This window comes from Ostrinia furnacalis, unplaced genomic scaffold, assembly GCF_004193835.3.
Source record: "Ostrinia furnacalis isolate ACB-3 unplaced genomic scaffold, ASM419383v2 OfSCF0273, whole genome shotgun sequence".
Classification (NCBI taxonomy): domain Eukaryota; kingdom Metazoa; phylum Arthropoda; class Insecta; order Lepidoptera; family Crambidae; genus Ostrinia; species Ostrinia furnacalis.
The window spans coordinates 89733-116064 of NW_021130512.1; the positions used below are offsets into that span (position 1 = coordinate 89733).

General features: G+C 40.4%; 1 protein-coding gene across 1 annotated transcript in view; it reads right to left on the minus strand.

The window, feature by feature from the left end:
* The window catches only part of Gogat (glutamate synthase), an 80467-nt gene that overhangs the window by 42325 nt on the left and 11810 nt on the right, over nucleotides 1-26332 (minus strand). The window contains exons 4-17 of the mRNA XM_028312070.1: nucleotides 14801-14970; nucleotides 12482-12567; nucleotides 12111-12233; nucleotides 11415-11524; nucleotides 10603-10700; nucleotides 10267-10518; nucleotides 8142-8263; nucleotides 6720-6842; nucleotides 4929-5095; nucleotides 4092-4220; nucleotides 3365-3521; nucleotides 2580-2757; nucleotides 1784-1888; nucleotides 439-702 (exon numbers count right to left, since the gene is read on the minus strand). Of these exons, the coding sequence (XP_028167871.1) occupies nucleotides 439-702; nucleotides 1784-1888; nucleotides 2580-2757; nucleotides 3365-3521; nucleotides 4092-4220; nucleotides 4929-5095; nucleotides 6720-6842; nucleotides 8142-8263; nucleotides 10267-10518; nucleotides 10603-10700; nucleotides 11415-11524; nucleotides 12111-12233; nucleotides 12482-12567; nucleotides 14801-14970 (2084 nt within the window). The remainder of the gene's footprint in view (nucleotides 1-438; nucleotides 703-1783; nucleotides 1889-2579; nucleotides 2758-3364; nucleotides 3522-4091; nucleotides 4221-4928; nucleotides 5096-6719; nucleotides 6843-8141; nucleotides 8264-10266; nucleotides 10519-10602; nucleotides 10701-11414; nucleotides 11525-12110; nucleotides 12234-12481; nucleotides 12568-14800; nucleotides 14971-26332) is intronic.

A 26332-nucleotide genomic window follows, 5' to 3' on the forward strand; every position in this document is an offset into this window, starting at 1 on the left:
GCCTTGTAGATATTGTCATTACATTATAATATATAAATAACTCACCAATCCTAGACTGAGTTCCTCTGAAGCACTTGTCAACAACCTCCTCATTCAATCCCACAGCCTCAAATATCTGCGCGCTCCTGTACGACTGTAGCGTACTGATTCCCATCTTGGCCATGACCTTAGCGAGCAGAGTCTCGATGGCCTTCTGGTAGGCCTTTTAGATGTCTCACATTATAATATACAAATAACTTACCAATCCTAGACTGTGTTCCTCTGAAGCAGTTGTCCACGACCTCTTCATTCAAGCCCACAGCTTCAAATATCTGCGCGCTCCTGTACGACTGAAGCGTACTGATTTCCATCTTAGCCATGACCTTAGCTAAGCCAGTCTCGATGGCCATCTGGTAGGCCTTGTAGATGCTATCACATTATAATATACAAATAACTTACCAATCCTAGACTGAGTTCCTCTGAAGCACTTGTCTACGACCTCCTCATTCAAGCCCACAGCTTCAAATATCTGTGCGCTCCTGTACGACTGAAGCGTACTGATTCCCATCTTGGCCATGACTTTAGCTAGGCCAGTCTCGATGGCCTTCTGATAGGCCTTGTAGATGTCATCATCGGTGAGGGTAGGGTCGATTATATTGTCATTGCGTAATGCGAAAGCTAGCTCGAAGGCTAGGTAGGGGCAGATGGCGTCTGCGCCGTAGCCTGAAAGAATAATGCGTAAGGTACATGTTGACGATTTCATTGTTGAATATTTACTATGTTATAAACAGCTTTCCCTAATAATATTTTATGAATGGAGTTTATTTAACGCCCGTATTTATAAACATTACTATGATGTCTTACAGTGCGCGTGGACGCACAAAGTGACATACGAACCAATCACAGAGCTCTATTCAACGCTGTGCGTTCGATTTGTTGCTTCAAATAAGCAAGCATCGTTTGTAAATACGGGCGTAAGTCGTATAACTTTCGTTTTGTTGACTCGAAGCATATTAATGACTCTCCCAAAATGTCTATACAGGGTGGAAACGTTAAGTGATCTCACTCGATTATTTCTAAACTATACAAGATATCAAAAAACTGATTACTGATTCTGAAAGTGCTTCACAAACTCTTTCAAACGGTATCAATAATAGGTTACAGAATAAACTGGATCTATTCGAAAATTCAATGTTTCCAGCTTTCATACATTTAGTAAAACCACATAATATCTAAAACTATACAAGATATTAAAAAACTGGTAACTGATCCTGAAAGTGCTTCACGAGCTCTATCCAACAGTACCAATAAAAAAAGGTTACCTACAAAATAAACTGGATTCATTCGAAAATTCAATATTTCCAGCTTCCATACATTTAGTACAGCCACAGTCATGTCACTCATGTCTTGTTAATATTGTAGCAAGTAAAGCCTAAAACCAATGTTTTCCAAGAATAATTTAAAAAAAGAATGCAATTTACGAGTTCGTTTTAAGTGTTTATTATTTAATAAAAAAATTTAATACTTCTATTATTGTTTGGCTGGCATACATTTAGTATGGAGGCTGAGAACATTAAATTTTCGGATAGATCCAGTTAATTCTGTAACCTAATATTGGTACCCTTGGATAGAGCTTGTGAAGTACTTTCAGGATTAGTAATCAGTTTTTCGATATCTTGTATAGTTTAGAAATAATCGAATGAGATCACTTATCGTTTCCACCCTGTAGAAGTGTTTTTTTTTTAGTAGCCTATTGCTATGTAAGAAACACTTATGTTTCTTTTAGGATCCATAGAACACTTACCTAGCAATACAGACATGTGGTGCACTTCGCGAGCTTCGGCCGTCTCCACGATGAGTCCCACCTTCATTCTCTGACGAGTTTCAATCAAATGGTGGTGGACCGCTCCTGCAAATAGCATTAACAAGATTTAGGTGTGTTTACACCCTCCAGTAGAGTCTGTGCGTAACTTTACTATCTGCCATCTGTAGCAGAATCCGTATTTTTAAACCTTATAGTGTAGGAAGTGTATCACTGAAGATCATAGCATACAACGGATCAACACTGTATCGCCTTTCGCCGCGCTGTCAACCGCGTTTACGTTATGGTGCGGATAAGTGTGCGTTGCAGTTAAGAGTTTCATAAAATGAATATTGACCGCCTCGAGTTGATACGGTTACGATATTTTGTGTTTTCGGGGTTGATAAGTATGCTTCGTCCTTTATTGAGTACTATAGCTGTAAAGTAAGTACAACTTACTGTTAATTAATTGTGAAAAATCTAAAATATTAAAATAACGGTATCGTTAAATCCAATGAGCTGCTGTCATGGTGACATTGACACCCGCTTTGTGCTAAGTGATAAATTGTATTTAAAAATGAGGCAATATAATGTGAAAGGTAGTAGTAGGTAGTATACAGGGTTTTGTATACTACCTTACCTTTGTGTTTGTGAGAAAAGCCCGTTTTCACCATCAATCCCTAATTTTTAAGTGACCCCTATGAAAACACAATGCCTGATAAGTGTTACCATAAAGGTTACTTAAAAATTAGAGATTGATGGTGAAAACGGGCATAGATCTACCGGCCTCTAACATTACCTAAAGCGAGTAGTGAGCTGACAGGCACTCGGTCTGGCCCGGCGGCACGGTCAGACAACACCAGTAGCTGGTATCCAGACGAAGCCGCGGCGTGTGCCTCACTAGAGATCTGACTCAAGGCTGGCTCTAGACCTGTTGGCCCGTCTTTGTAGTCGTACGTGCAGTCGATTACTTTGGTCTGCGGAAAAACGGGTTAACATTATTATAGTCTGGCGACCTTGTGGCTCTATAACGGTAGCGGGCACGAAGTATCAAGATTTCCAAGGGTGGTCACAGCAGGTAGTGTAGTGAGGAATGGTGATAGTTGCAACTGCTACTTGCTACCTCGTCCCACCGTCTATCCACAGCTTCTGCTGTCATGTCATGTCAGTCATGCACAAAGTTATCGGGCCATACAACAATAGGAGTTGGTTTACGAGTCATTATGAAACCATTTCGTCTTAACTGCTGGACAACGGCCTTCTCCAAGAATTTTCAGTGATGTTCTGCGCTGCTTGCATCCAGGAGTTTCCCGTGTCAGCCGGGTTAGGATGCCCACCGTGATAAAATCTTATCAATGACGACAAATGAATGGGCTTATCGCGTAATATCGATAAAATGGCGCGATAAAAGCTTCTCGTCGGTCTAGCGAGTAGGACGCACACTCACTGCGCCCGCCCGTCGCACAGTCGCGTCAGCAATATAATTACGCGCAAGCGATAAGGATGGGTAGCTTAGGGTCATTGGACGAAATTCTACGTGCTCGGCGACCGGACTTTACATATTATTTATTATAACAAAGTTACCTTCCACCCTCGGTGGCTGGTGTTCTTCAAGGCATGCAGGTCGGGCAGCGACAGGATGGGCTGCGGCAGGAACAGGCGGTGCACGAAGGCCGCGCTGGGTTCTAAGATGTTGGGCGCCGGCCCGATGGGGCACAGAAGAGACATCACTATCTTCTCTCTGGAATACACAGAAACATGTTATTTTAACATCACTATATCTTCTCTGAGGGGATTCAAGCTCCACTACAGGCGACTCTCTTGAATTACCAGAAGCAAATGAAGGATATAGGCCACTAAACTTTCCAGCTAAAGCGTGGTCCGTAAGCACGTAGAATTTTGTCCAATGACCCCAAGCTACCCATCCTTATCGCTCGCGCGTAATTATATTGCTGTCGCGACTGTGCGACGGGTGCCCGCAGTGAGTGTGCTCACGGACCAGGCTTTAGACAGATTGGAGAAGCCTGATCTTCACATTTATTTCTCGATCGCATTTTATGACATTCACGAGAAAAGTTTTCTCTAAAACACATAATTCTGGTATTGATTTATTAAAAACGCCATTACGAGTCCTGCATAATAGTACCCTATTTGCGCTTTGCCCGTTTTGTCTGTAACAAGATGGACAAAGCGGATGTCAAAAATATCACGAGAACTACAGGAGTAGAGATCAGGAGAGAGTAGAGATAAAGGAGGACACTCACTTCAAGTAAAGGGCTGACAAAAGCTATGAAACGATAGAGGTGAGTACCTGAAGGGGTCGATGGGCGGGTTGGTGACCTGCGCGAACAGCTGCTTGAAGTACTCGTAGGGCAGCGGCTGGAACAGCGACAGGCACGCCAGCGGCGCGTCGTTGCCCATGCTGCCCAGAGCTTCTTTCCTGCAGAAGTTTTATAGTTATTACTGCTAACTAAAAACTGCTAAAAGCGATTAACCGATTGAGTCCCAGACGGAATTAATTAATGTCATAACAATTGATTATCTATTGTCTAGATTCGCGGAGCTTGAAGGAGTAAACAAATTCATTTACTAAATCATCGTAGTCAACAACCAATAAGATCAAATCTAATCAAAAATATTTATAAAATTTTGACCTGTATTTTGGCACTTATGAACGTCAAAGATAACGAAAAAAAGGTAGCCCTTATGAATACGCGAAATCATAATTTGAACAATAGAAATCCAATTCACACAAGATTTTCGTTTGTGTAAATATCTTTATCGAAGCAGAAATGAAGCAGTCCGTTGGAGAACCAATGTATGTATGAAGAACAAATATGACTGCGACATAATACCAGCGTTATGCTCTAGGTCCTAACCTAGAGCATAACACAATGCTAAATGGCTACCATTTTGGTTCAAATTAAACTATGTAAGTAACTATCTTGTAAGTAGTCTAAGGATATTTGTCTAAAAATATTTTCTTTCTTCTTCTTTCTTTCTTTCAATGTAACCGACATAGAAAAACATTAAAGACAGGCCTCCCATTTGATGAATCGATGATCCAGTAAAGGTTGTGGGAGGCAAGGCGGAAATCTTTGGCATGTCATCAGTTTTACGATTTGGCACCTCATCATTAGGTACGTACTTGTTCTGGATCATAGGTAGCAGCAGCATGTTGATGGCTTCAATAGTATATCCGAAGAGGCTGAGCCGCTTGTCGCACAAACCAGTGATGGCGCCGTTGACGGTTCCATTGGAAACCACACCGTTCTCGGCCGCCGCCACCGATTTGTGGATGTCCTCCATTGTTATCTGTAAAGAATGTGGTTCTATAAAAATCTTATTCAGTAGTTTGTTGGGCCATAGACAACTAAACTATAGAATTCGACTAGTGGTCAATAGTTACTTGCTAATTTCACAATTTACAACTCCAGATAACTCTAGTTAGCCATTGGGCAAATTCAAATTAAGAAAATTGGAGTTCAAAACTAAGTAGCCACTTTCGTCTGGGGCTCACCAAGTTATTATTAAGAGTGGAGTTCAGTTAATTCAAAGAAAATATATTAAATGTGACAATTCAACTATCCAGTTGCTGTTCAAATCAAGGAATAAATGGAGAGCGTGGCTTATTTTATCCAGCTGTAATTAGTTCAAGTTGTATCACGATCTAAAGCTGACTAACAGTCTAGTAAGCAATTTTATTAATATAAAAACGAAACAACGCCAACAATTTTGTTATAGGTATTAAGTAAAGGTTACATACTTAATACCAAAAGCCAATAAATCAAATTATCTTCTAATTTACTTTGTTTTCAACAACGTAATGCTTGACTTTGGGAGTTCTCATTTCGTACTGAACAACGAAACCAGCGCTAGGATGCGCGACGTGATATACTTTATCGAAGTCAAAATGTATGGGAAAAATCGATAAAATGGCGTGATAACCGCTTATCGCGGCGCGCATCCTAGGCCTACTGATGTACAGATGACGGCATATCGAGCTAATAATCTTATTTAGTTTTAATAAGAGCGAATTTGCAACATAACTTTATAGGCCAATGTGTTATCGACTGTACGTACAAATAACTTATCAAAAAATTAGTCAAATATTTAAGCAGTTTCAAAATAGTACCACTAGAGGCGCTAGTAGTATCTTAGCATTATTTTTCTACTGTTTTAAAGAAGCAACTCTGAAACCGAAACTCCACACCATCCATGCTACAAAACTCACCATCTTAAATAATATTTGTTATCCCAACGGCAGATCGAATGCGGCATAGAAAAAGAGACATTGGTATTATAATGGTGTCGATAAATATAATAAACAAAGTGTGTTTCGTTAGTCAATGCGTATGAAATGTGTGTAATTGATAAAATGTATTAGAGAGAAGTATGTTGTGTATGTCCATAAAATATAAATACATAATAGCATTCATTTGATAGGTAATAATTGGGAGATTGGATGCTCAGTCATTCAAATAGTGCTGTTATGTAATATCAAGGATGATACATACGATATATTTCAGTAATATACCACCACCATAAAGACCAACAGACTTATCGTTCACGTCAATAGACTAAAGATCTTGCAAGTTAATTAGAACCGAACTGTCTATGACCAGACTTTAGACTGCTAGACTTAGGTTGAGTTGCACCAACTAACTTTAACTGTAACTATGACGATAACCGGTGTTTTTTGTATGGACTTTGACACATTTTTGACGTTTAAAGTTATATGTAAGATGGTGCAACTCAGCCTTAGACTAAGCTATATTTGATTGCAAAGTGAATCAATGGTAATAGCACCGAAACATTTCAGTTATCTGTTTCTGTCTCTCTGTTTCAATAACTTATTTACAAGATCTTTCAAGCGAACTACCTTCCTGAACAAGAACATTTCCCATGTAATTTATATAGACAATCAAGTATTCAGTACCTGTTCGCTCAACCACTTGGAATGGGGACGACTCTGAGCGATCTTCAGCTTCAGCTCGACATCCTGGATAATTTTCTTCTCTTCTGTGTCCACCAGCAACATACGGCCGGGCTTCAGACGGCTCTGGGGGAAGAAAACATTAATATTTATTACATTTTATGTCTATAATTACTATATCTCAACTAACAATACCTCAATCAATATATTTGTTACGGTTAATGTGATAAATTGAAAATTATTAATAATAACCGGTTATTATGAATAATTCCCGACAGTCGCGGTGAAAGTGATAAATTAATCACATTTAACAGTGATTATTTAATAATTCAACCTTAGTACTAACAAATTTCATAAAAGAGAACAACATCTTGTGTACGTGTTCGTGTACAGCCAAACTTTTGAACGTTTTGATATCATATATTAATATAATTTGGTATAATGAGTTTGGAATGTTTCTTGCATAATATTACTTTTCCATGATGCCTATAACATAATGTTTTGATTTAAAGTGAAAAATAGGTTAAGGTGCGGCGGGGGTGGCCCTTGGGCCACCCCTAAGCCGCCTATTTAGTTTTATACACACATAAATGACCTCATTTTAATCACATTTACCAAATCATGAGGTAATTATTCATAATAACCGGCGATTATTCATAATTTTCACATTTATCACTTTGACCGTAACATATTCATTAAAATTGGTCTAGAGGTGGAAGTGGTGGGTCGCGAGCGAATATTGACTGGGCCCTGCCTGTAGAACGACACACCACCCTACCCATCCAACCGCTGGGCAGCGGGCGAAATTTCCTATAGGTGGGTCCCGAGTTTGGGAACTGTATTAGATAGTCGTAGCCCAGACAAATTTGGGAACCACTGGTCTAGTGGTCAAGCAGTGAAAACGTCAAATATAGTTATTAGAGATACATTATCATCATCATAAGGCCATAGTAATCTCGCACTGCAGAATGAAAACATTATTTTATTTACCAGCAACTGGCGGATTTAGCCTACATTGTGAGCCGTGTGGTTCCAGCAGTGTAGAAAAGGACCACCCCAACTCTTCCCGTATTTATGCAGGGTGTTCCAGAATGGGTGAATCAAACTGATAGGGGAGGTAGCTCTACTAATGTACTATCCCAAAAAAATGAAAAAAAAATAAAAATAAAAAAATACTTGAAAAAGTGAAAATAAATCAGCTTTGCCTGGCTATAATTGCTGCGTTTGGAGTTTATTTGTACTTTTTTCTTACTAATATTAATTGTACATGATCGCTTCGTTTATCTGTAAACAAACTTTTGAAAATCTGTAAACATTAGTAGAGCTACCTCCCCTATCAGTTTGATTCACCCATTCTGGGACACCCTGTATAAAGAGGCCACTAAGGGAGATGTGTAGCTGTAATGTCAAAATAATTGTCCTTACCTTCAAAATTACTTTCTCCGGGTCGACGTCATACACGCCGACTTCAGACGCCATGACGAGAATATTCTCGCTTGTCACGTAGAAGCGGGACGGACGCAGACCGTTCCTGTCCAGTATGGCACCTGAAATGACGTTGATACGTTATTTAGGTCTTTGTTTGCCGCTAGAAAGACACCAAGGAATCGGTAACAGTGAATAAAAATCACTGATAGAGTAATCACCGTGTAACTTCTTTTCAGGAAAGGGGAATAATTTGACTTGAAAAATTGTCAATGTAACGTCTATCAGTAAAGGAGACAATGGCCCGTCTCACGGCTCCATAGCATTATTTTAAATTGAACAAACAGTACTATTCCCACCTCTCGTTCCCACTGCTTGATCGCCAATAAAAGCCCAATCAGTGAAGGTAAAGTTCGTCCCGGAGTAAAGTTAAACTATCAATTGACCCACGACGATTAATCAGCTCGATCAGATCAGATCCATTGAACAATAAGGTCGTTCGATCTAGCCTCAACCAGGCAGTAAAAGAGACTTACCAATATATCTGCCATCAGTAAAGGAGACCAAGGCAGGCCCGTCCCACGGCTCCATAGCGGACGAGGCCCACTGGTAGTAATCTCGCTTCTCTTTGGGCATGGTGGGGTCGTTCTGCCATGCTTCAGGCACCATGGTCATGACGGCCTCTGGCAGGGACCGCTGGCCGCAGTGGAGAAGGAACTGGTAGTAGTTCCACCAAGCATCAAGCATATTATTGAGGCTGTAATGAAGACTTACCAATATAGCGCCCATCAGTGAACGAGACCAAGGCAGGCCCGTCCCACGGCTCCATAGCGGACGAGGCCCACTGGTAGTAGTCTCGCTTCTCTTTAGGCATGGTGGGGTCGTTCTGCCAGGCTTCGGGCACCATGGTCATGACGGCCTCTGGCAGGGACCTTTGGCCGCAGTGGAGAAGGAACTGGTAGCAGTTCCACCAAGCATCAAGCTTATAGATATTAAGGCTGTAAGGAAGACCTACCAATATAGCGCCCATCGGTAAAGGAGACCAAGGCAGGCCCGTCCCACGGCTCCATAGCGGACGAGGCCCACTGGTAGTAGTCTCGCTTCTCTTTGGGCATGGTGGGGTCGTTCTGCCAGGCTTCAGGCACCATGGTCATGACGGCCTCTGGCAGGGACCGCTGGCCGCAGTGGAGAAGGAACTGGTAGTAGTTCCACCAAGCATCAAGCATATTATTGAGGCTGTAAGGAAGACTTACCAATATAGCGCCCATCAGTGAAGGAGACCAAAGCAGGCCCGTCCCACGGCTCCATAGCGGACGAGGCCCACTGGTAGTAGTCTCGCTTCTCTTTGAGCATGGTGGTATCATTCCACCAAGCCTCAATATCTTATCTCGGCTGTAAAGAAGACTTACCAATATAGCGCCCATCAGTGAACGAGACCAAGGCAGGCCCGTCCCACGGCTCCATAGCGGACGAGGCCCACTGGTAGTAGTCTCGCTTCTCTTTAGGCATGGTGGGGTCGTTCTGCCAGGCTTCAGGCACCATGGTCATGACGGCGTCTGGCAGGGACCTCAGGCCGCAGTGGAAAAGGAACTGGTAGTAGTTCCACCAAGCCTCAAGCATACATATATAGCGAAGACTTACCAATATAGCGGCCATCGGTGAAGGAGACCAAGGCAGGCCCGTCCCACGGCTCCATAGCGGACGAGGCCCACTGGTAGTAGTCTCGCTTCTCTTTGGGCATGGTGGGGTCGTTCTGCCAGGCTTCAGGCACCATGGTCATGACGGCCTCTGGCAGGGACCGCTGGCCGCAGTGAAGAAGGAACTGGTGGTAGTTCCACCAAGCATCAAGCATATAGTTATTGAGGCTGTAAAGAAGACTTACCAATATAGCGCCCATCAGCGAACGAGACCAAGGCAGGCCCATCCCACGGCTCCATAGCGGACGAGGCCCACTGGTAGTAGTCTCGCTTCTCTTTGGGCATGGTGGGGTCGTTCTGCTAGGCTTCAGGCACCATGGTCATGACAGCCTCTGGCAGGGATCTCTGTCCGCAGTGGAGAAGGAACTGGTGGTAGTTCCACCAAACCTCAAGCATACATTTATATTGAGGCTGTAAGGAAGACTTACCAATATAACGGCCATCGGTGAAGGAGACCAAGGCAGGCCCGTCCCACGGCTCCATAGCGGACGAGGCCCACTGGTAGTAGTCTCGCTTCTCCTTGGGCATGGTGGGGTCGTTCTGCCAGGCTTCAGGCACCATGGTCATGACGGCCTCTGGCAGGGACCGCTGGCCGCAGTGGAGAAGGAACTCCAGTACGCAGTCGGCTGAACCAGAGTCTGAGAGATTCGGCTCCACGACTGGGTAAAGCTTCTTGAGATCTAGAAGAGAAGTAGGAACATTGTGAATTTGGGTACATGTTATAGTTTAGTTATAGTGATGTAATAAATATTTTTGTATCTTACCTTCTCCAAAGATTTCGCTCTTCATGACTCCCTCGCGAGCCTTCATCAGGTTCACATTACCTCGTAATGTATTTATTTCGCCATTGTGGGCAAGCACTCTGAAATAATATGACAGGATTTAGTCAGTTTATCCAGAATCGCAACATGGTCTTATCTTGGTAGTTTTTAATGATGAAAAATGTTCTATTACGTAGCGCATTTACAATCTACAGTAGAGAAAGTTTGCAGTGAGAAGATGTTTGTTTATTCACTTGTGCCTTGGCATAAGGATTGCAGGAGTTTGTGATCATGAGCAATATAAATTGAAGGTTAAGTTAAAGTCTACTTCGAGGTAAATATTAGGTGTTTTCACTTATGTGCAGCTGGGCTAGAGCTAGTATGCACATCTATGACGGTGAGTCATTGGATATGAATAACTGTGAACATGTATAACTTTAAAATCTTATACAGGGTGGCTAGGGAGTTGACGTTCAAAGCTAAAATTTAGATTCCTTACATCAAGGTGTATCTAAATCACCCCATGTATGTTCCTCGACTTTGCTTAGTTTTTAATTTTTTTCTCACTCTGGCGAGCACTTGTAGTTTGTTTTTACTTACTTGCGCTAGAGAAGCTTCCAGAGTGAGAAAAAAATTAAAAACCAACCATAGGTGATAGTTTAGGATAAATCACAAAATTCACTCTATCTCCTAAACTAAGCAAAATCGTAGAACATACATAGGGGTAATCCATTTTAGATTTGAACGTCAACTCCCTGGCCACCCTGTATATGACTGTGCGTAGGCATAAATAAAGGGTTATCTGGTGGTCATACCTCAAAGGATGCGCTCGCTCCCAGCTGGGGAAGGTGTTGGTGGAGAAGCGAGTGTGGACCAGCGCCAGGTACGTCGTGAACGCCGGGTTCGTCAGGTCCTTGAAGTACTCCTGCCGGACGCAACGCATTTAGGAACAATGCACACAACGGCTTGAATTAGGCTGGGTTGCACCATCTTACTTTCTTTGACAAACTTCATAAATGCCTTGTCAGGAAGACTCAGTTCTGCAGCTTTTGCCGTTATCCTTATAGTTACTGTTAAAGTTAGGTGGTGCAACTCAGCCTTAGTCTTTAATGCCTACGGAATTGGCCACGCATCTTCGCCTTTCATTACTCAACTATAGGATATAGGTATACAATTTGAAATTCATTTAGCAAAGCATACATTTCAAATGTTTGCACACAGATTTTTTTGTTCAAAGAGCTTTGTATATTCAAGAGCACAGTAGGTACAATACAGATTTATTTAAAGTGGGACACATAAACAGAATTTTTTTTTTGCATACATGTACAACTCTTATAAAATATAACAAAGAATAATTAGTAATGTATAGGACATTTTGAAGAAGCATTTACAACGTGACAATACAGGAGTGCGAACTATTTGGACGTTGTGTCTTACGTTTCCCGCAATTCTATCTTATCGTGTCCTGTACATTCACAAATCAATGCGGAATATCAACAACCGAAACTCACCCATAGCTGATTAGAAGTGAGCAATCCCTTGTAGACCACAGTCTTCAGCGACAAGCTGCAGATGTAGAACCTCGCTCCGGGCACGACGAGCTCATGCGACGCGCGTTTCCTCAGTACGAATACCTGAAACATACTGCAGTTGCACTCGCGGTCGCGCACCACGCGCCAACACAAAGGGAATCGTATAGGGTCATTTACGTGTAGCGCTGCCCGACTCGCCGCGACCTCCGGCGCGCATCTGAAAAGAAATCCTTAAGTACCTTTCCTATGCCTCACTACATCAGAGTTTGAAGCAGTAACGTATAGTTACGGATTCATACTCGTTCTTCTTATTATCATACCCTCGGTCGGCGTCCCTCGTCTGGCCTTACCTGACGGGCTAGCTGTATCTCGTCTTCGATATCTCCGGTTACAAACACTTGGCGCATAAATGGCTCCGAGTTTCGAGCCACCTGACCTGAAAGCCAGTCAAAACAGGCCGTTACTAACTTTACCAGTTTCACCTCTTGTAATTATTGTGGTTACGGCTAGACTTAATTTATTTCGAGTTTAAATGGTCACTGCATGCTATGGTGCTTTCAGGATCATAAATGGCCAAGGAGTGGAATTCCCTGCCAGATTTTTCAAGGCATCTTTCGGGCAATCTCGTTATATTGATAGCGTTGATAGCATTTGTTTTCCTTGCACAATATTGTCATCAAGACCAAGCTGACGGAAAAGGTCAGTTGGTATTTTTTTCATTTATTCTAAATTTTATCGCGAGTCATGTGAACACCATAGTACGCAGAAAGCTTGACATACACATAAGATGAACACTCGGATGGTATTATGAAATGGCACAAATGCTAATTTTGGTTTCTACAAGTCATAAATGCCTTGTGGCTAACAAACCAACTGGAATGGATCATAAACATTAAACATAAAACTATTGGCAAGCAAAATGGCAGCATTTATGACAGTTCGAAGCTAATATGAACCAATGTTTGGTAAGTTTCTAATTGTGATTACCATCTACGTGTTGCAACGTTAATGAGACCAAAATACAATCATTTAAACTAATTTATCAAAAATCTGGAGTCTTTCGACAAATCAAAAATTTAGAACTTATATGATAGGCATACGGTATAATTTAACATTACATTTTTTTTCGGTTTCTTTTTTCGTTTGTAATCATAGTTAAGCATAATTTAGACTTGAGTTATAGTTTGTGTCATGCAAAATTATACCGTATTAACCTCGTTTACGGAGTAATTATGTCAATATGTTCACATTATTAGAACCAGATCATAAATATGAACATAAGCGACCACTCCTTTGATAAATTGGGAACAGTGTACGGCAAAACCACTCAATAATCGATTCAATGCGATCTGGAAAACTTTTCGTGAGAGGTCATTATCATCTATTAAATGTAGTTGACGCAATATTTAATAGTGAATTATTGGTAGTGCGTAAATGGAAATAGGTCAATCGAAAGGTCTTATTTTTTAGCTGACTGAATAGACAATTGAGTGGATTCGCCATAAAAGTACCCAAAGGTGTTGAATTGAACAAACCAGATGGCCAAGCATCGCATGACCGCGGCGACCGCGTATTTACGACCCATTCGACTACTACGTGCGACCTGTAATGAGAGTCGCAAGACAAGTCGCAGCTCCGAAACAGTTCGTGGAAGAAGCGAGCCAACTATGGATGTATTTAGGAATTACGCAACCTATGCGGGTTATGTTGGCAACAAAAGACTAATCAGTTTTAAGATATTGGTGCAGGTATCGTTTCTCGTATAGATAGTATACTACATTTACAATAATTCGGCAAACGAATTGTGGTAAGCAAGGTGGATGTCATTTAAAATCATTTTACAAAAAGAAAATATACAAAAGGTATTACATAAATTGAGAAACGATACCTTATTTTTGTTAAGAAATCGAATCAAAACAATTTTAACGGAAAATCAATTTCTATAATCACAATCAAACGAATCGATCTATTGAACACAAACCGACAAATGCATGAAGGCATGAAACGTTAACGTCAAGATGCCAGTCCCTACATGCAATTTACAGTAACATTTAACACTTAATAAATGAATAACAATTTAGTCTGCAAAATGTACTTTAGTGAACATACAAGTATAATACGCTTTATGATAGACATTACGAAAAATATCCATATCTAAGGTTGAGTCGCACCACCTTGCTTTAAACGTAACTAAAGCCTGGTCCGTGAGCACGTAGAATCCCGTCTGATGACCCCACGCTACCCATCCCTATCGCTCGCGCGTAATTATGTTGCTGTCGCGACTGTGCGACGGGCGCCCGCAGTGATTGTGCGAGCGCGACAGCAACATAATTACGCGCGAGCGATAGGGATGGGTAGCTTGGGGTCATTGGACGGGATTCTACGTGCTCACGGACCAGGCTTTATAACCATAACCGGTGTTTTTGTATACAGTTTGACAGACTTCTGACGTTGGTTATAGTTAAAGAAAGATGGTGCAACTCAGCTTTTGGTTTGTATTTTTTATTACTGTGACCTTTACCTCATATTTTGTAATATAGATATTTGTATAAAACACTTAAAACAACAGACACAAAAAGTTTCACAAAAAAGCGACATTTAACAGGTTTACAGATCATAAAGCGTGTACATCCTTACATGTAACACTCATAGAATCTCATAGCACTCACCAATGGTAGAGTTGTTGGTAGGCACGGTCCTCCAGCATAGGACCTTGAGGCCGATGCTCTCGGCCAACTCCTGGAACTTGCTCTCGATGCCCTGGTGGTGGAGCTTGTCGAGGAAGAAGATGCCGGTGGCGTAGCGCCCGAAGGCAGGCAGGTCTAGCTGGTGGGAGTCCCTGGAAGGAGAAAGAATTTCAGTTTCTGGCTTTTGTAAGTTACAACGGAGAGAGAAGGTAGTGACTTGGGACCATATCACCATAGTATTCATTCCCAAGTGAACACTTTTCTTCTAAAGAGTACTTAGGCCTCAGCCTCGAACTTAGCGGGCAGCAGGGCGGGAGCGGCGGCGGCGCTGGAGCGGGGCGGGCATAGGGTTGCCAGGCGTCCGGCTTTAGCCGGACATGTTTGGCTTTTTAGGGTCTTGTCCGGCCAAATATTGCCTCGTCCGGCCTGTCCGGCTTTTGTTAGGCTTTTTATTTGGTTGCCGCGCCAGGTGAAAGTCGAGCCACAGAATCATATGAAGCGCACGCATCAGGATGTTGGTTAGCAACCGATGATGTAGTACCCACTCATGAGCTGACACTAATTGTACACCCCCCCCCCCTCCCCCCGTCACATGTCCGGCTTTTAGGGTAAAATGTCCGGCCAAATGAAACACAAAGTCCGGCTTTTGTGATTTTGGACCTGGCAACCCTAGGCGGGCAACGCAGACCCGTTCTCGAAACAAGCGGGCAGCTCGCGCGGCGCTTTAGCGGCGAAGTGTTGTGTTCGGGGTTGTGTTGTCGAGATATTTGTTTTTATTCGCAAACGAAATGTCTGAACAACGGCGACAATTTTATTTCGATTCAAATTTATTCCTAACGCTCGATTTATTGTGGGCAAAAGAAGGAGTGCGCTCTGCCCGCTCCGCTGCCGCGCCGCTGTTTTCGAGAACCGGTCTATTTGATTTTACGCATAAGATCCTGCCGCTCCCGCGCCGCCGCCGCCGCCGCCCCGCTGCCCGCTAAGTTCGAGGCTGAGGCCTTAGAAGTTTAGCTTTATGTCGAATCGACGATGCATTTTAGACGTTAAAGAAAGTTGTTTAACAAAAAAGCTACAATACATATCATACTGAACAAAAAATGCGACACTCTTTTGTGTTCCTAAGATCGAAAAAGGATGAAAATCATCTGTAAGTTTACCATAGACAGAGCTTCGAGAATTAAGCCGCACATACAACAACCAAACAGATTCGCCGAAATTACCATTTTGTGTAGGTACAATGTAAACATTTACTGTAGCAGCAACATCGGAAAAATGTGGCTTTGCTTTTAAAATTGTTTACATATCCGCCTCAATGATCTTCCAATACAGTACAGATACAGATAGAGTATCGAATAAGTAGGTATAATGTGTGAACAACACAACCAGCACATGACATTAGCGCGTTTCCATGATTTACCTTATAAATTGGGGAGCTAGAGAGACTCTTCAAATGCAAGGAATCATTTTAACCTTTCTAGAAAATTTTGCGTTAAATTCTCAGAAAAAAGCTAACAAAGGCAAGTGTCTCATAGCATTCTAACTACACAGACCTACACAATACTGTTTCGATTATGACCTAGGTACTTTATTCCATGGCAAACGTTTTACTGCACTAGAATATCCAGTTTTATTACCATCATCATATTTATAGTTCCTAGCATGCTTTGCACAATTCATACAACGCTCGCGATCGGTTCTGTAATATCTATCATAATATCGTCTAGCTAGTCTGTCATAACTGCAGCTGAACGAGAGCGTAAACCTTATCACTCCAGTTATATCTTAAAGGTCAGAGTATCACAGAAGGGCGTGCGCGCGCACCGTGACGTCACGGATCCATCCGCTATTGACCAACCCGTAGGCGCCCACAGAATCTCACACAAGAACTAACAAAATAATGGGCACATCAGCTTCATAATGGTTTTTCGATACTTTTTCCCATTAAAGTCGTATAATACGTTATAACTGTGAATTTCGTCGACAACCCTTGTGTAAATTACCTGCCTCTGATTATTACGTAACCAAAGAGGTTTATATCGAGCAAAGCGAAATGCTGTATCAACTGTAAAGCGAATCGCTATTTGATGGAATTGATCCTCCGTATTTACTTACATTGATGATTCGCGAACGTAAAATGAATATTTGATACTCAACCAAGCATCAAAGGAATAAATGAAACTCTTCACCAACGCCTTTGCGGTGTGTGGGGGTGTTGCAATTAAAAGTTTTTCTTTAAAGATTAATTGGTTTAGTTTGGCTCGAGATACAGTAGAAGCTTTTTCATTAAATATCGCTAGGACGCATATTTAAATAACAATATTTATTTTCATCAGTAATTGAAAAATATTATCACATGATAATATGATATTTAGGAGCATATTGTTGAAGGTATAAACAAGTTACATAATTTTCAGTTAATAGGGTTTACGAATCTGATATTCTTTGAATATACCTTAATTACGGCTCTAATTTGTTTTGCATGAATTCGTGTTTCTGTAATGGCTTCACCTTGTTTAAGGGTGAACCCGTCTAGACGATTCTGAGTAGGCATAAAGAAAAATTCCTACGGAAAAATTTGGAAATTGGTATGACGCAATAGGCTATGTAGGTACTGTCACCTTCAAAAGAGAAAAACAAGCTTGTTTACTGGGAGTAAGGTTAAAAATAGTTTGCATCCTTTTGCGATTGTGTGTATAAAGTTAGTATATGGATAAGTGCCGCATTATTGAATTCCTCGGTGAGTAGGAGGGTATTGAATGAATGGGAGGATAACACGATACTTATTAGACTTGGCTGGAGGCGACAGACACATTTAGTAGTCTTCCACTGCAACTGGTTGCGATAACGATTTGCAAGGTGAAAAATTGCACTCTGGGATGATGCAAGTACGAGTAGAATCAGTATTTATTTATATAAGGACAGCTAACAAGACATACACAATGAAATGTAAAGAAACATTGAAATCAATACATGTTTATGTAGCCTCAATTAAAAGCTGCCACGACATGTGCATAGATTGCGTGGAAGCGTAGTCGACTAAAGTTTAAAGTTTAATTTGAGAATTTAATTCAAGCCAGGAATCCAGCATATCAACTGCAACTGTTAATGTTAATTTTGGCGTAGTACATATTGCGTTTCGGTGAGTCTTTTTGAAGGAGTCAAACGATAACAGAAAGTTCATTGTACAACACGTAATGTACTTGATTTTTTTTACTTCCATTGTGAGACCATGGCCCGGGTTCTGAATTGAGATTTCCAGCTTGATCGTGCTCATCATTCATTAAAGGATGAATTTAATATGAAAAGTTGATACTTGATCAGAAGATGAGCATGCTTAAGCCAAAAATTTCAGTTCTGAAACCGGGTTTATGAATTAATTTAAGCATTATTTCTGGCTAAAATAGAGTCCAACTTCAAAGAGTATCAGAGGATCATTAATTAGCGTGTTATTAATAAATTCAGAGATAATTCAGGTGAAACGCAGTTGCCTTCCACTATCTGGTGGGAGCGTTGTGTATGGAAAGTTTTCAGATTAAGTGTACTGTGATAACAATATCGTTTCTATAGTAAACGTTTTAGATATCAATGAGCGCATTCTTCTGTACACATTAGACGTTGGATTGAAATAATTCCCCTAGGAGTATGGTGTAGGTAGGTAATATCACAGATAAACTAGTTAATATTAACTATCCAAGAATAGTAGAAAGAAAGAATAAAAGAATAATAGAAAATTAGAATTGGCAAAAAGTTACGTTAATTTACTCTTGGTATACAAAATCTATACGTCTGAACAACTCATAATCACAGAAATGGTCGCTCTAGCAGACATAAATTGTTGTCCTTGGCAAAGTATTCCACGACTCTAGCATGTTACATGCAGGGTAATAAATGATTCAAAGCTGTTACTTTGGGACTTGGGAGTCACAAAGCTAGTCTGTGATACGTAACGTGACGTCAAAGGCGTAACCGATTACAGTATTCGTGCGACGTCATAACGACGCTGTTGTGATGTTGCCATGCAGTTTGGGAGATTTTGCGACAGCTTTTTGTTTTCTAGACCACAAATCAAGAAGCCGTTTGTGGAAACTGCATCAGTGTAGACTGGCATAGGGTCTTTTACGTCTCGATTCTACGAGTCTGTCGTCAGCTAGGGTTGCCTATTGCCATCATAATGGCTGCTTAAGTTGGAGATAAAGTTCTTATCGATTTTCTTAAAGTGTAATTTTTTAATTACTTAACTTTTTATTTTGCGGCCAGTAAGCCACTGCCGCACGCGATTAATGCTTTCCGCCCGCACGCATTGCTATTTTCCACTAACTTAACGCGGTTGAGTTTCGGTTTAATTTAAATTCATTCCGAAAGATTAATTTTCACGAGAGCTAGCAAGTTCCTCTGAGGAAGGAACCCCATCGTCTGCTCACGTGGCATATTGACGTATTCAGATTTATATGTATAAGTATTTTGATGCAAAATAAAGCCTATTACGACTACATAAGATGCTACATGTTCAATTTGATGTGCTGTCGAATGTACACCAGACCACAAACTGCGGATGTAACGCGGTTTTGTTTTATTTGTGTCATAAAAATACATCGTTAATACATTATATCGCTTATGAGAATCGTGATTCATTTCGTATTCTGGCACAGCGCTCAAAATTTCAATTAATTCACAAATACGACCCTTTCAAAATTTCAATATTTCCCCCTCACTCAGGCTTGGATCTTTTGAAATGAGATTAATCTTCATAATTAAAGTCTTCCGTTTCAATTACAACGTAGAAAAAGAAAATAAAAAATGGTACTCATTGGATGCCGCAGTGGAAAATTTTCAGTTAGTCCGGAAGAAACATTACAGCAGTACATATTACCCGATCAAAAGAACAAAGTAACTTAAAACACTAACTCCACTGCTCTACAATTGTTTTTCGATTCGAGGAACGTACCACCAGCGTACCAAGAAACCGTCGTGGGACCTGACAGTACAATTATCGGTTCAACAACATCCGTCGATAAGAAGTGAATGGGAGAGCTATTAGATAAACAATCATTTAATTTTATTTAGTACACACCCTATAAATACGCTAATGAGACGATATTGGTGGAAGTCACATTGATTTAAAAATAAAATGTCCCTTTATTAATAGTGCAAACAACAGGCATAATAAACATGTTATGACGCTATTGTCACTGTTCCTGAAACGGAAAAGTTTGCTGAAAACAATGTAACGGCCAAAGTTTATACAAATAACTTGCTGAGTAGTCTTTAATGCATCCAAAGGATATACTCAGACAAGTCCAAACTAAAACAGTCTTTAACACAATTTAAATTAAAATACTGGTTTCTGTTTTTAATTGTTATTATTATTATTTGCGATTGTAGCCCTAGCATAAGTGTATATGGGGCATTAACATAAGTATTTTATCTTATACACCAGATAATGTTAATTACAGCTACATGTAAATATAATCCAAGGTTAGGCGTGTGACAATAAACTATAGTCGCTTATTTATTTACCATACGAGTATACTAGTAGTTACAAGATAACCACCAGTAAGTATTACAGCGCGTGTGCATATGCAAATAACAATAAAGATAAAATTTGTCAGAAGCTGTGATTAAATCTCTTTGACAATCAAATAGTCATATTAATTAACTGTGTCTGTACCTACTTACTTGAAGGTTGTCTGGAAAAGATTTCTTAAACCCACGAAAACGGTAACTATTTGCTTTGTGAAGGGTAACGAAGATCAACGAAAATAATATTGTAATAGAAAAAGGCGAGCACACACCGGCTGAGGCATCTTCAGCATTGAAAATAAGATCGAATCACCTTTAGCGATGAATTCACACCTACTCGTATGTCACTAAAGAATCGGATGGGAGAGATCTTCGGCGTCTGATGTAGCTCTACCGCATTTTTTTTAAACATTATTCCCGTTAGCCCCTCGTACTACGCTAAATATGCTTGTATCATGAGTGAGCTCACCACAATAGTCGAGCGGCGGCGGCGAACCCGCGTTCCCCGGATCACGAGCCGGCTAGTCCGACCCTTTCACCGTTGTTCGGCTATCGTGGCTTCTATGGAACATGGAATCAACTTTTTCAGACAGTCAGGAGAGGCCTGTCTAGCTGACGTGACTTGATCATGATTATGGGAGGGTGACACAACGCGTCTCCTAATCTGTTTACTGCAGGGCGCCAGTGTGACTGTCTCGGAATGCACCTGGAGCCGCGCCAGCGACGGATCGGGATATTTACAACGCGGGACGCTGAACTTAGGGTGCTATGTATGTAACGAGACAACAATTCAGAGTCTGTTAGGTCTAAATGTATAGCTAGCTAGTCATTTATATAAACATTTTTGAGTCTAGGATTCAGTCAGGTCTTTAAATCTTTATTTTATTGCAAGCTCGGCAAGCGTAGTGTAGAAAACACTCTAAGTGGAGTGACTGCGAAAAGTTGTGGGCAGGAGCTGGATGTGACAAGCTGAAGGTGGTAAAATGGTGCGTATTGCGGGAGCCCTATGTTTAGCACTGGACTGTTATAGGTTGATAATTAGTGACAGGGACAAAATAGAGTTACACTAGCATACTATATGTAGTTTAACCTATCACTATAGAAGATCCACCTATAGAGTAGCATTCGTGAAAGATTCCACCTACTCTATACTCCTACTATTCTTTCAAGCTGACAGTAACTTTGGTATACCATCTTGCTGGAGAAAGCCACATACTTCTTATCAAAACTACTTATAAGACGAAGACCTAAGGAACTCTCCATGACGTCAATGCAGTTTGTTGAAAATATTTATTCAAGTGCTAAATAAAGCAATCTTTTTGCATCATTTATGATGAAGTACACGATCATTATGTCAACCATCAATAGGCATTATGTTGCCGTGTATAAACAATGGCATTAAATACACCTAAGATCACTATTTGTTATTTATAAAATGCGTTTATTTACATCATCCGTGTTCATCGAAGTATAAAAACAATTCTTTTGACATTATAATAAATCATTTATTGCGCAACATTTTTATAAATGGAAGATAAACGCACGTAGACCCATTGTCTGTTCTGTCTGCTGTCTAGTATTATTTTGGCATTAACAGTGCAAGAGATCCTATCCACATTTATGGGCAATTATTACTGCTAAGGGAAACGATTTGGCCGAAAAATACACATTAGGCTCAGCTCCAAACTTCATATAAAAGTTATGAAGCTATTTATGTTGTAATTTTAAAATTGTTTGCCGACAAAAGAGACAAGTCTCAAATCGATACAAATGACCCAAATGACCCTGTAATTACAGGTTATCTGTAACGGCCGTCTTTTGACCTAAATATGGAAACAACTAATACCATTAATACAAAAGTTATGTAAAAATCGTAATTTAATCCCTCAATATGTATAGATATTGTAAACAATAAAGAGTGTAGCCCTGGTTGTAAGTAATATCCATCTCTACCAGTCCTTAGTGACCTGAATATTACGAAATGTTCTTGAGTAAAGAATAAAACAAGATAAAGTTTAACTGTTTCTAGGACATTCACCGTATTATTCTTACATCAAGATGTACTAAATTATGCCAATCAAGATAATGAGTACAAGCTGTACAAGTAATGATACTATAGGAGAAGTTCTAGAAGAAAACAACCTGCTCTCTATGGCTACGCACCATGAAATATTTCTCTAAATATCAAAATTTAGATTTCTCATATCTGTCAATGATATACAAGTCCTCTTCTTAAATAAAATAGTTGATCAATAAATTAATTGAGAGCGTGGGCGTGTAACAGAGGGCGTGGTTCACAACTGAATGCAATTGATTGAACTCGTTATTGTATAAGATCCAAACAATTAGGCAGACGCCAACGATCGATGGCGCCTAGCGCGTCGCCGGCAACAACAAATCAATCAGCGCAGTGTATCGTGTAGCGTTACGACTATTGACAGACAAGACTAAAATAAATACTACTTCCTTTTCAACTTTTCAGAATTAAGACGTCAACCGCCATGCCACGCCCCCATTTTTTTTCTTTTTTTGGAAAACATACAAGTCCTGTGGTTCTCGCATCCAGGCGTTTCTCGCGACCTTCACCAGGACGGCGGTCTTCCTAGTGGAAGACCAGAGAAGATAGGAATGTTGTTTACTCGTAATTAGTAAGAAAGCATAGATTTTTCTGCGTGGGCGTAGTCCTACAACAACAGATCTATCAACGCACTGATAAGTAGCAGACATGAGAGAAGCGATGTAGAGACATTAAAAATAAACACTGCTCATTACAATTTGAAAATCCACTTGCTTCGCAGTGACAGATAATGTAAAATATGAAAGCTAAAATTTTTTTAGATACTGCAGTAGGCCTAGAATGCGCGCCGCGTTAAGCTTTATCACGTTAATTTATCGATTTTATGTGATAAATCCATACGTTTGTCGTCTAAAATTATCTATAAGTATTTTATCACGGCGCGCATCCTAGCCCGGCTATACAAATACACCACGAAGACACTTCGCTCTCGGCAGTTTTGTGGGAAGAAGGGCAGCAGATTTTGTCATAAAACATGCGTAGACAGACAGATCGTAAGTCTAGATGTCGGCGTGCGATATGATAATAATATGTTTATGTGCAGATATGTAACTGCATTGAACCTGTATCTTATCAATCGCTTGTAGTATTATCGCGATTAGATAGCGTGAGCCGTAGTTGTTCCTTTATGGCTCTTCCTTTATACTTTATGGATACTTGTTTTGTCGATTATGTCGAGATAAGTACGCAGCACGTGCTTGCCCTCCAGCGATCACTTGCGAACACCAATCTAGCATCAAATAAATTCACCGATGTTTTATAACACGCAGTTTTTTATTGCCTTAAAAAGGATAGATCAACATTCTGTCATTTGCTGATCACCAACATTGGCGTACTTGTCTAGAATTATTTTTCAGGGGGGCCTGGCTGGCCCCTGACATGCCGATGTCGCCAAAGAATACTGGCGCGCATATTTCGTTCTTCTAGATATTTTGTGGCTCAGTTTATTCCAACGTCTAGTATTTTTTGTACTGTTATCCATTCTGTTATCTTTCTTCTGTTCCAATATCCATTTTAAGATTTTCAGATATCGAAATTGACGAACTACCCAATTAATACCCTATAAAAATAACGTCAATTTAATTGACGGTATTTTTGTAGGGTATTAATTGGGTAGTTCGTTCATCCATCTTTCACCATCTAAATGTAGACAACTAGCAACCAAACCGCCATCACATCGCATAAAATGTTTACTAACGTCTCTAGGATTAAATCAAGAGCAACCGGCTGTGCCAAATTGCTAAATCACTTAGGGGACTTTCGGCCCCCCATTTTTGAATAGGTGCGTAGATACCAAAAATAGCACACAGGAATATTCTCATTCCGTTTGGTCCTATCCTAGCTAATTCAATTAGTACGCCGACATGCGTACGCAGACACAATAAATCAATAATATCAGGAACCAATGGAAAATATAAGCAGCGTTTTCCCGCTCCGATAGGCGTAGATAGGAGACTTTTTCTATTTTCATATTAATTTGCCTATGTAAATTGGGAATAGTAAATGTATGTATTTATATTAAAAAGACCAGGGTTTACATCATTTTAATGATTTATTGTACAAATAACACAAAATATGAATTTGGATATCTTAATTGTAATCTGTTTTGCGTCTTAAATAACTAAATAAATAACCACTCTAGAAGGTCCTCCCTCACAGATACATGTAGAAGTTTTACGTACACATAATTTCTATTACGAAACGCAAAGACAAACATATTTCGTTTCTCTCTATCTAATATTCATATTTAATTATCACGTTCAAAAAGCATGAAACTAACGCTATCTGATAAAATTGGGATATCTATGAGATTTGTAAGACGATGACCCTCCCTGGCTTAGCGTTATCTAATCTTTATGATCTTGTAATTGGGGCAAATGCAATACACGCTGTAAACGCATGACTCTACCGTGGTGTCATTTTCAGAAACTACCGGAGTATATCGGTATGTCCCGAACTGTAACAGGCCCCTCTTTCACACTTTTTTCTTTTCTTAAAGGTTTTAAACCTTTTTTTGTCACCTGTCATCCGCTTTGCAATGGAGGGTAGTCGAACCTTAATTTCGAACTCCTCCTACGTTCCTCTGATTAATTTCGTTGCGGGTCCAATAACAGTTTAACTTTCCCCCGGGACAAACTTAACCTTCATTGGTTGGGTTTTTGTGGCGGTCAAGTTGTAGATCCTGGCTACACAGGAGTTGCAGTGGTGGGAACGAGAGGTGGGAATAGTCCCGTTTCCCACGGGGCACTCTGGGCGCGTGCCCAGGGCCCCGCGATCGAGGAGGCCCCGTCTGTTCTCATAAAAGATCTTATTCCAGATTAGAAGGGCCTCCCTTGATTCTTATGTGCCCACGGCCCCTAGTAGGTTAAAGACGGCCCTGAATACGAAGGTCTTCTTTAATTGAACTGGTGGACGAAATTGTAACATCTAAGCATAGATACATTTGCATAGTAATAGGTAGCAAGCTAGTAGCAACAGCGTAGCGCTTTAAGGAAAATAAATCTACCAAGTGTGTTAAAGCAGGAAAACCACAAAAAACAGATACGGTTTCACGGGATAGATTTCGTAGCTAATCTTCAAATGATTAAGCCTCTGGTAAAACAGCCGGAGTTAATGTGCTGCAAATTGCAATTTAAGCGCTACATTACGATTCTAACATTTTGACAGCACGAAGCCAAGTATTCAGACAAACACCAATAAATTGTACGATTTTGTGCTAGAAGTGGCTATAAATTTGCTACTGCTACAATTTAAAACTTGTTAATTCTTTAAAATAGTCCAATATCGTACACGGATAACACGGATGATCATTGATCAGCCTGCGTTAAGAAAATCACGCATTGATACTGTGATCGGATCGTACAAAACAACATATTTTTTTGCGTTTCATAAACACTGCATATTGTTTTACAATACTACAAGATAATTTTGGATAGTGACAATGTTTGGAATGGAAAAATGTAGACACAATAACGTCAATGAATGATAAATAATGTTTAGGTAGGTATTTAAAATATTTTTACAGCATAAAGTAACTGAGTAATAAATATTGTCAGTGACCGAAGACTGGGGTCGATGAGTTCTTGTACTGTGGTACTATCAAAGTTTACCATGGTGACCACAAATATAGGGTTATGATTTAAATTTTAAATAAATGAATTTACAGTCAAATGACCAATTCAACAATGTAACGAGTCGTCAATAGGTGTGCCGTAAATGTCTTCGCGTCACTTAGAGACGTAAAAGGACTCCGATACAGTATTGTAATAATCTAACTAAGACTTAATAAAAGTACCATCACGAAGTAGACGCGTGATAGGCGCCGTGTGGTGGCGCCGGCCAACAAGGCTTCGTAATCTAATCTCTCCTATGGAGCTTGAAAACTTATAATATAGCTTATATGGATACAGCTACTTAAC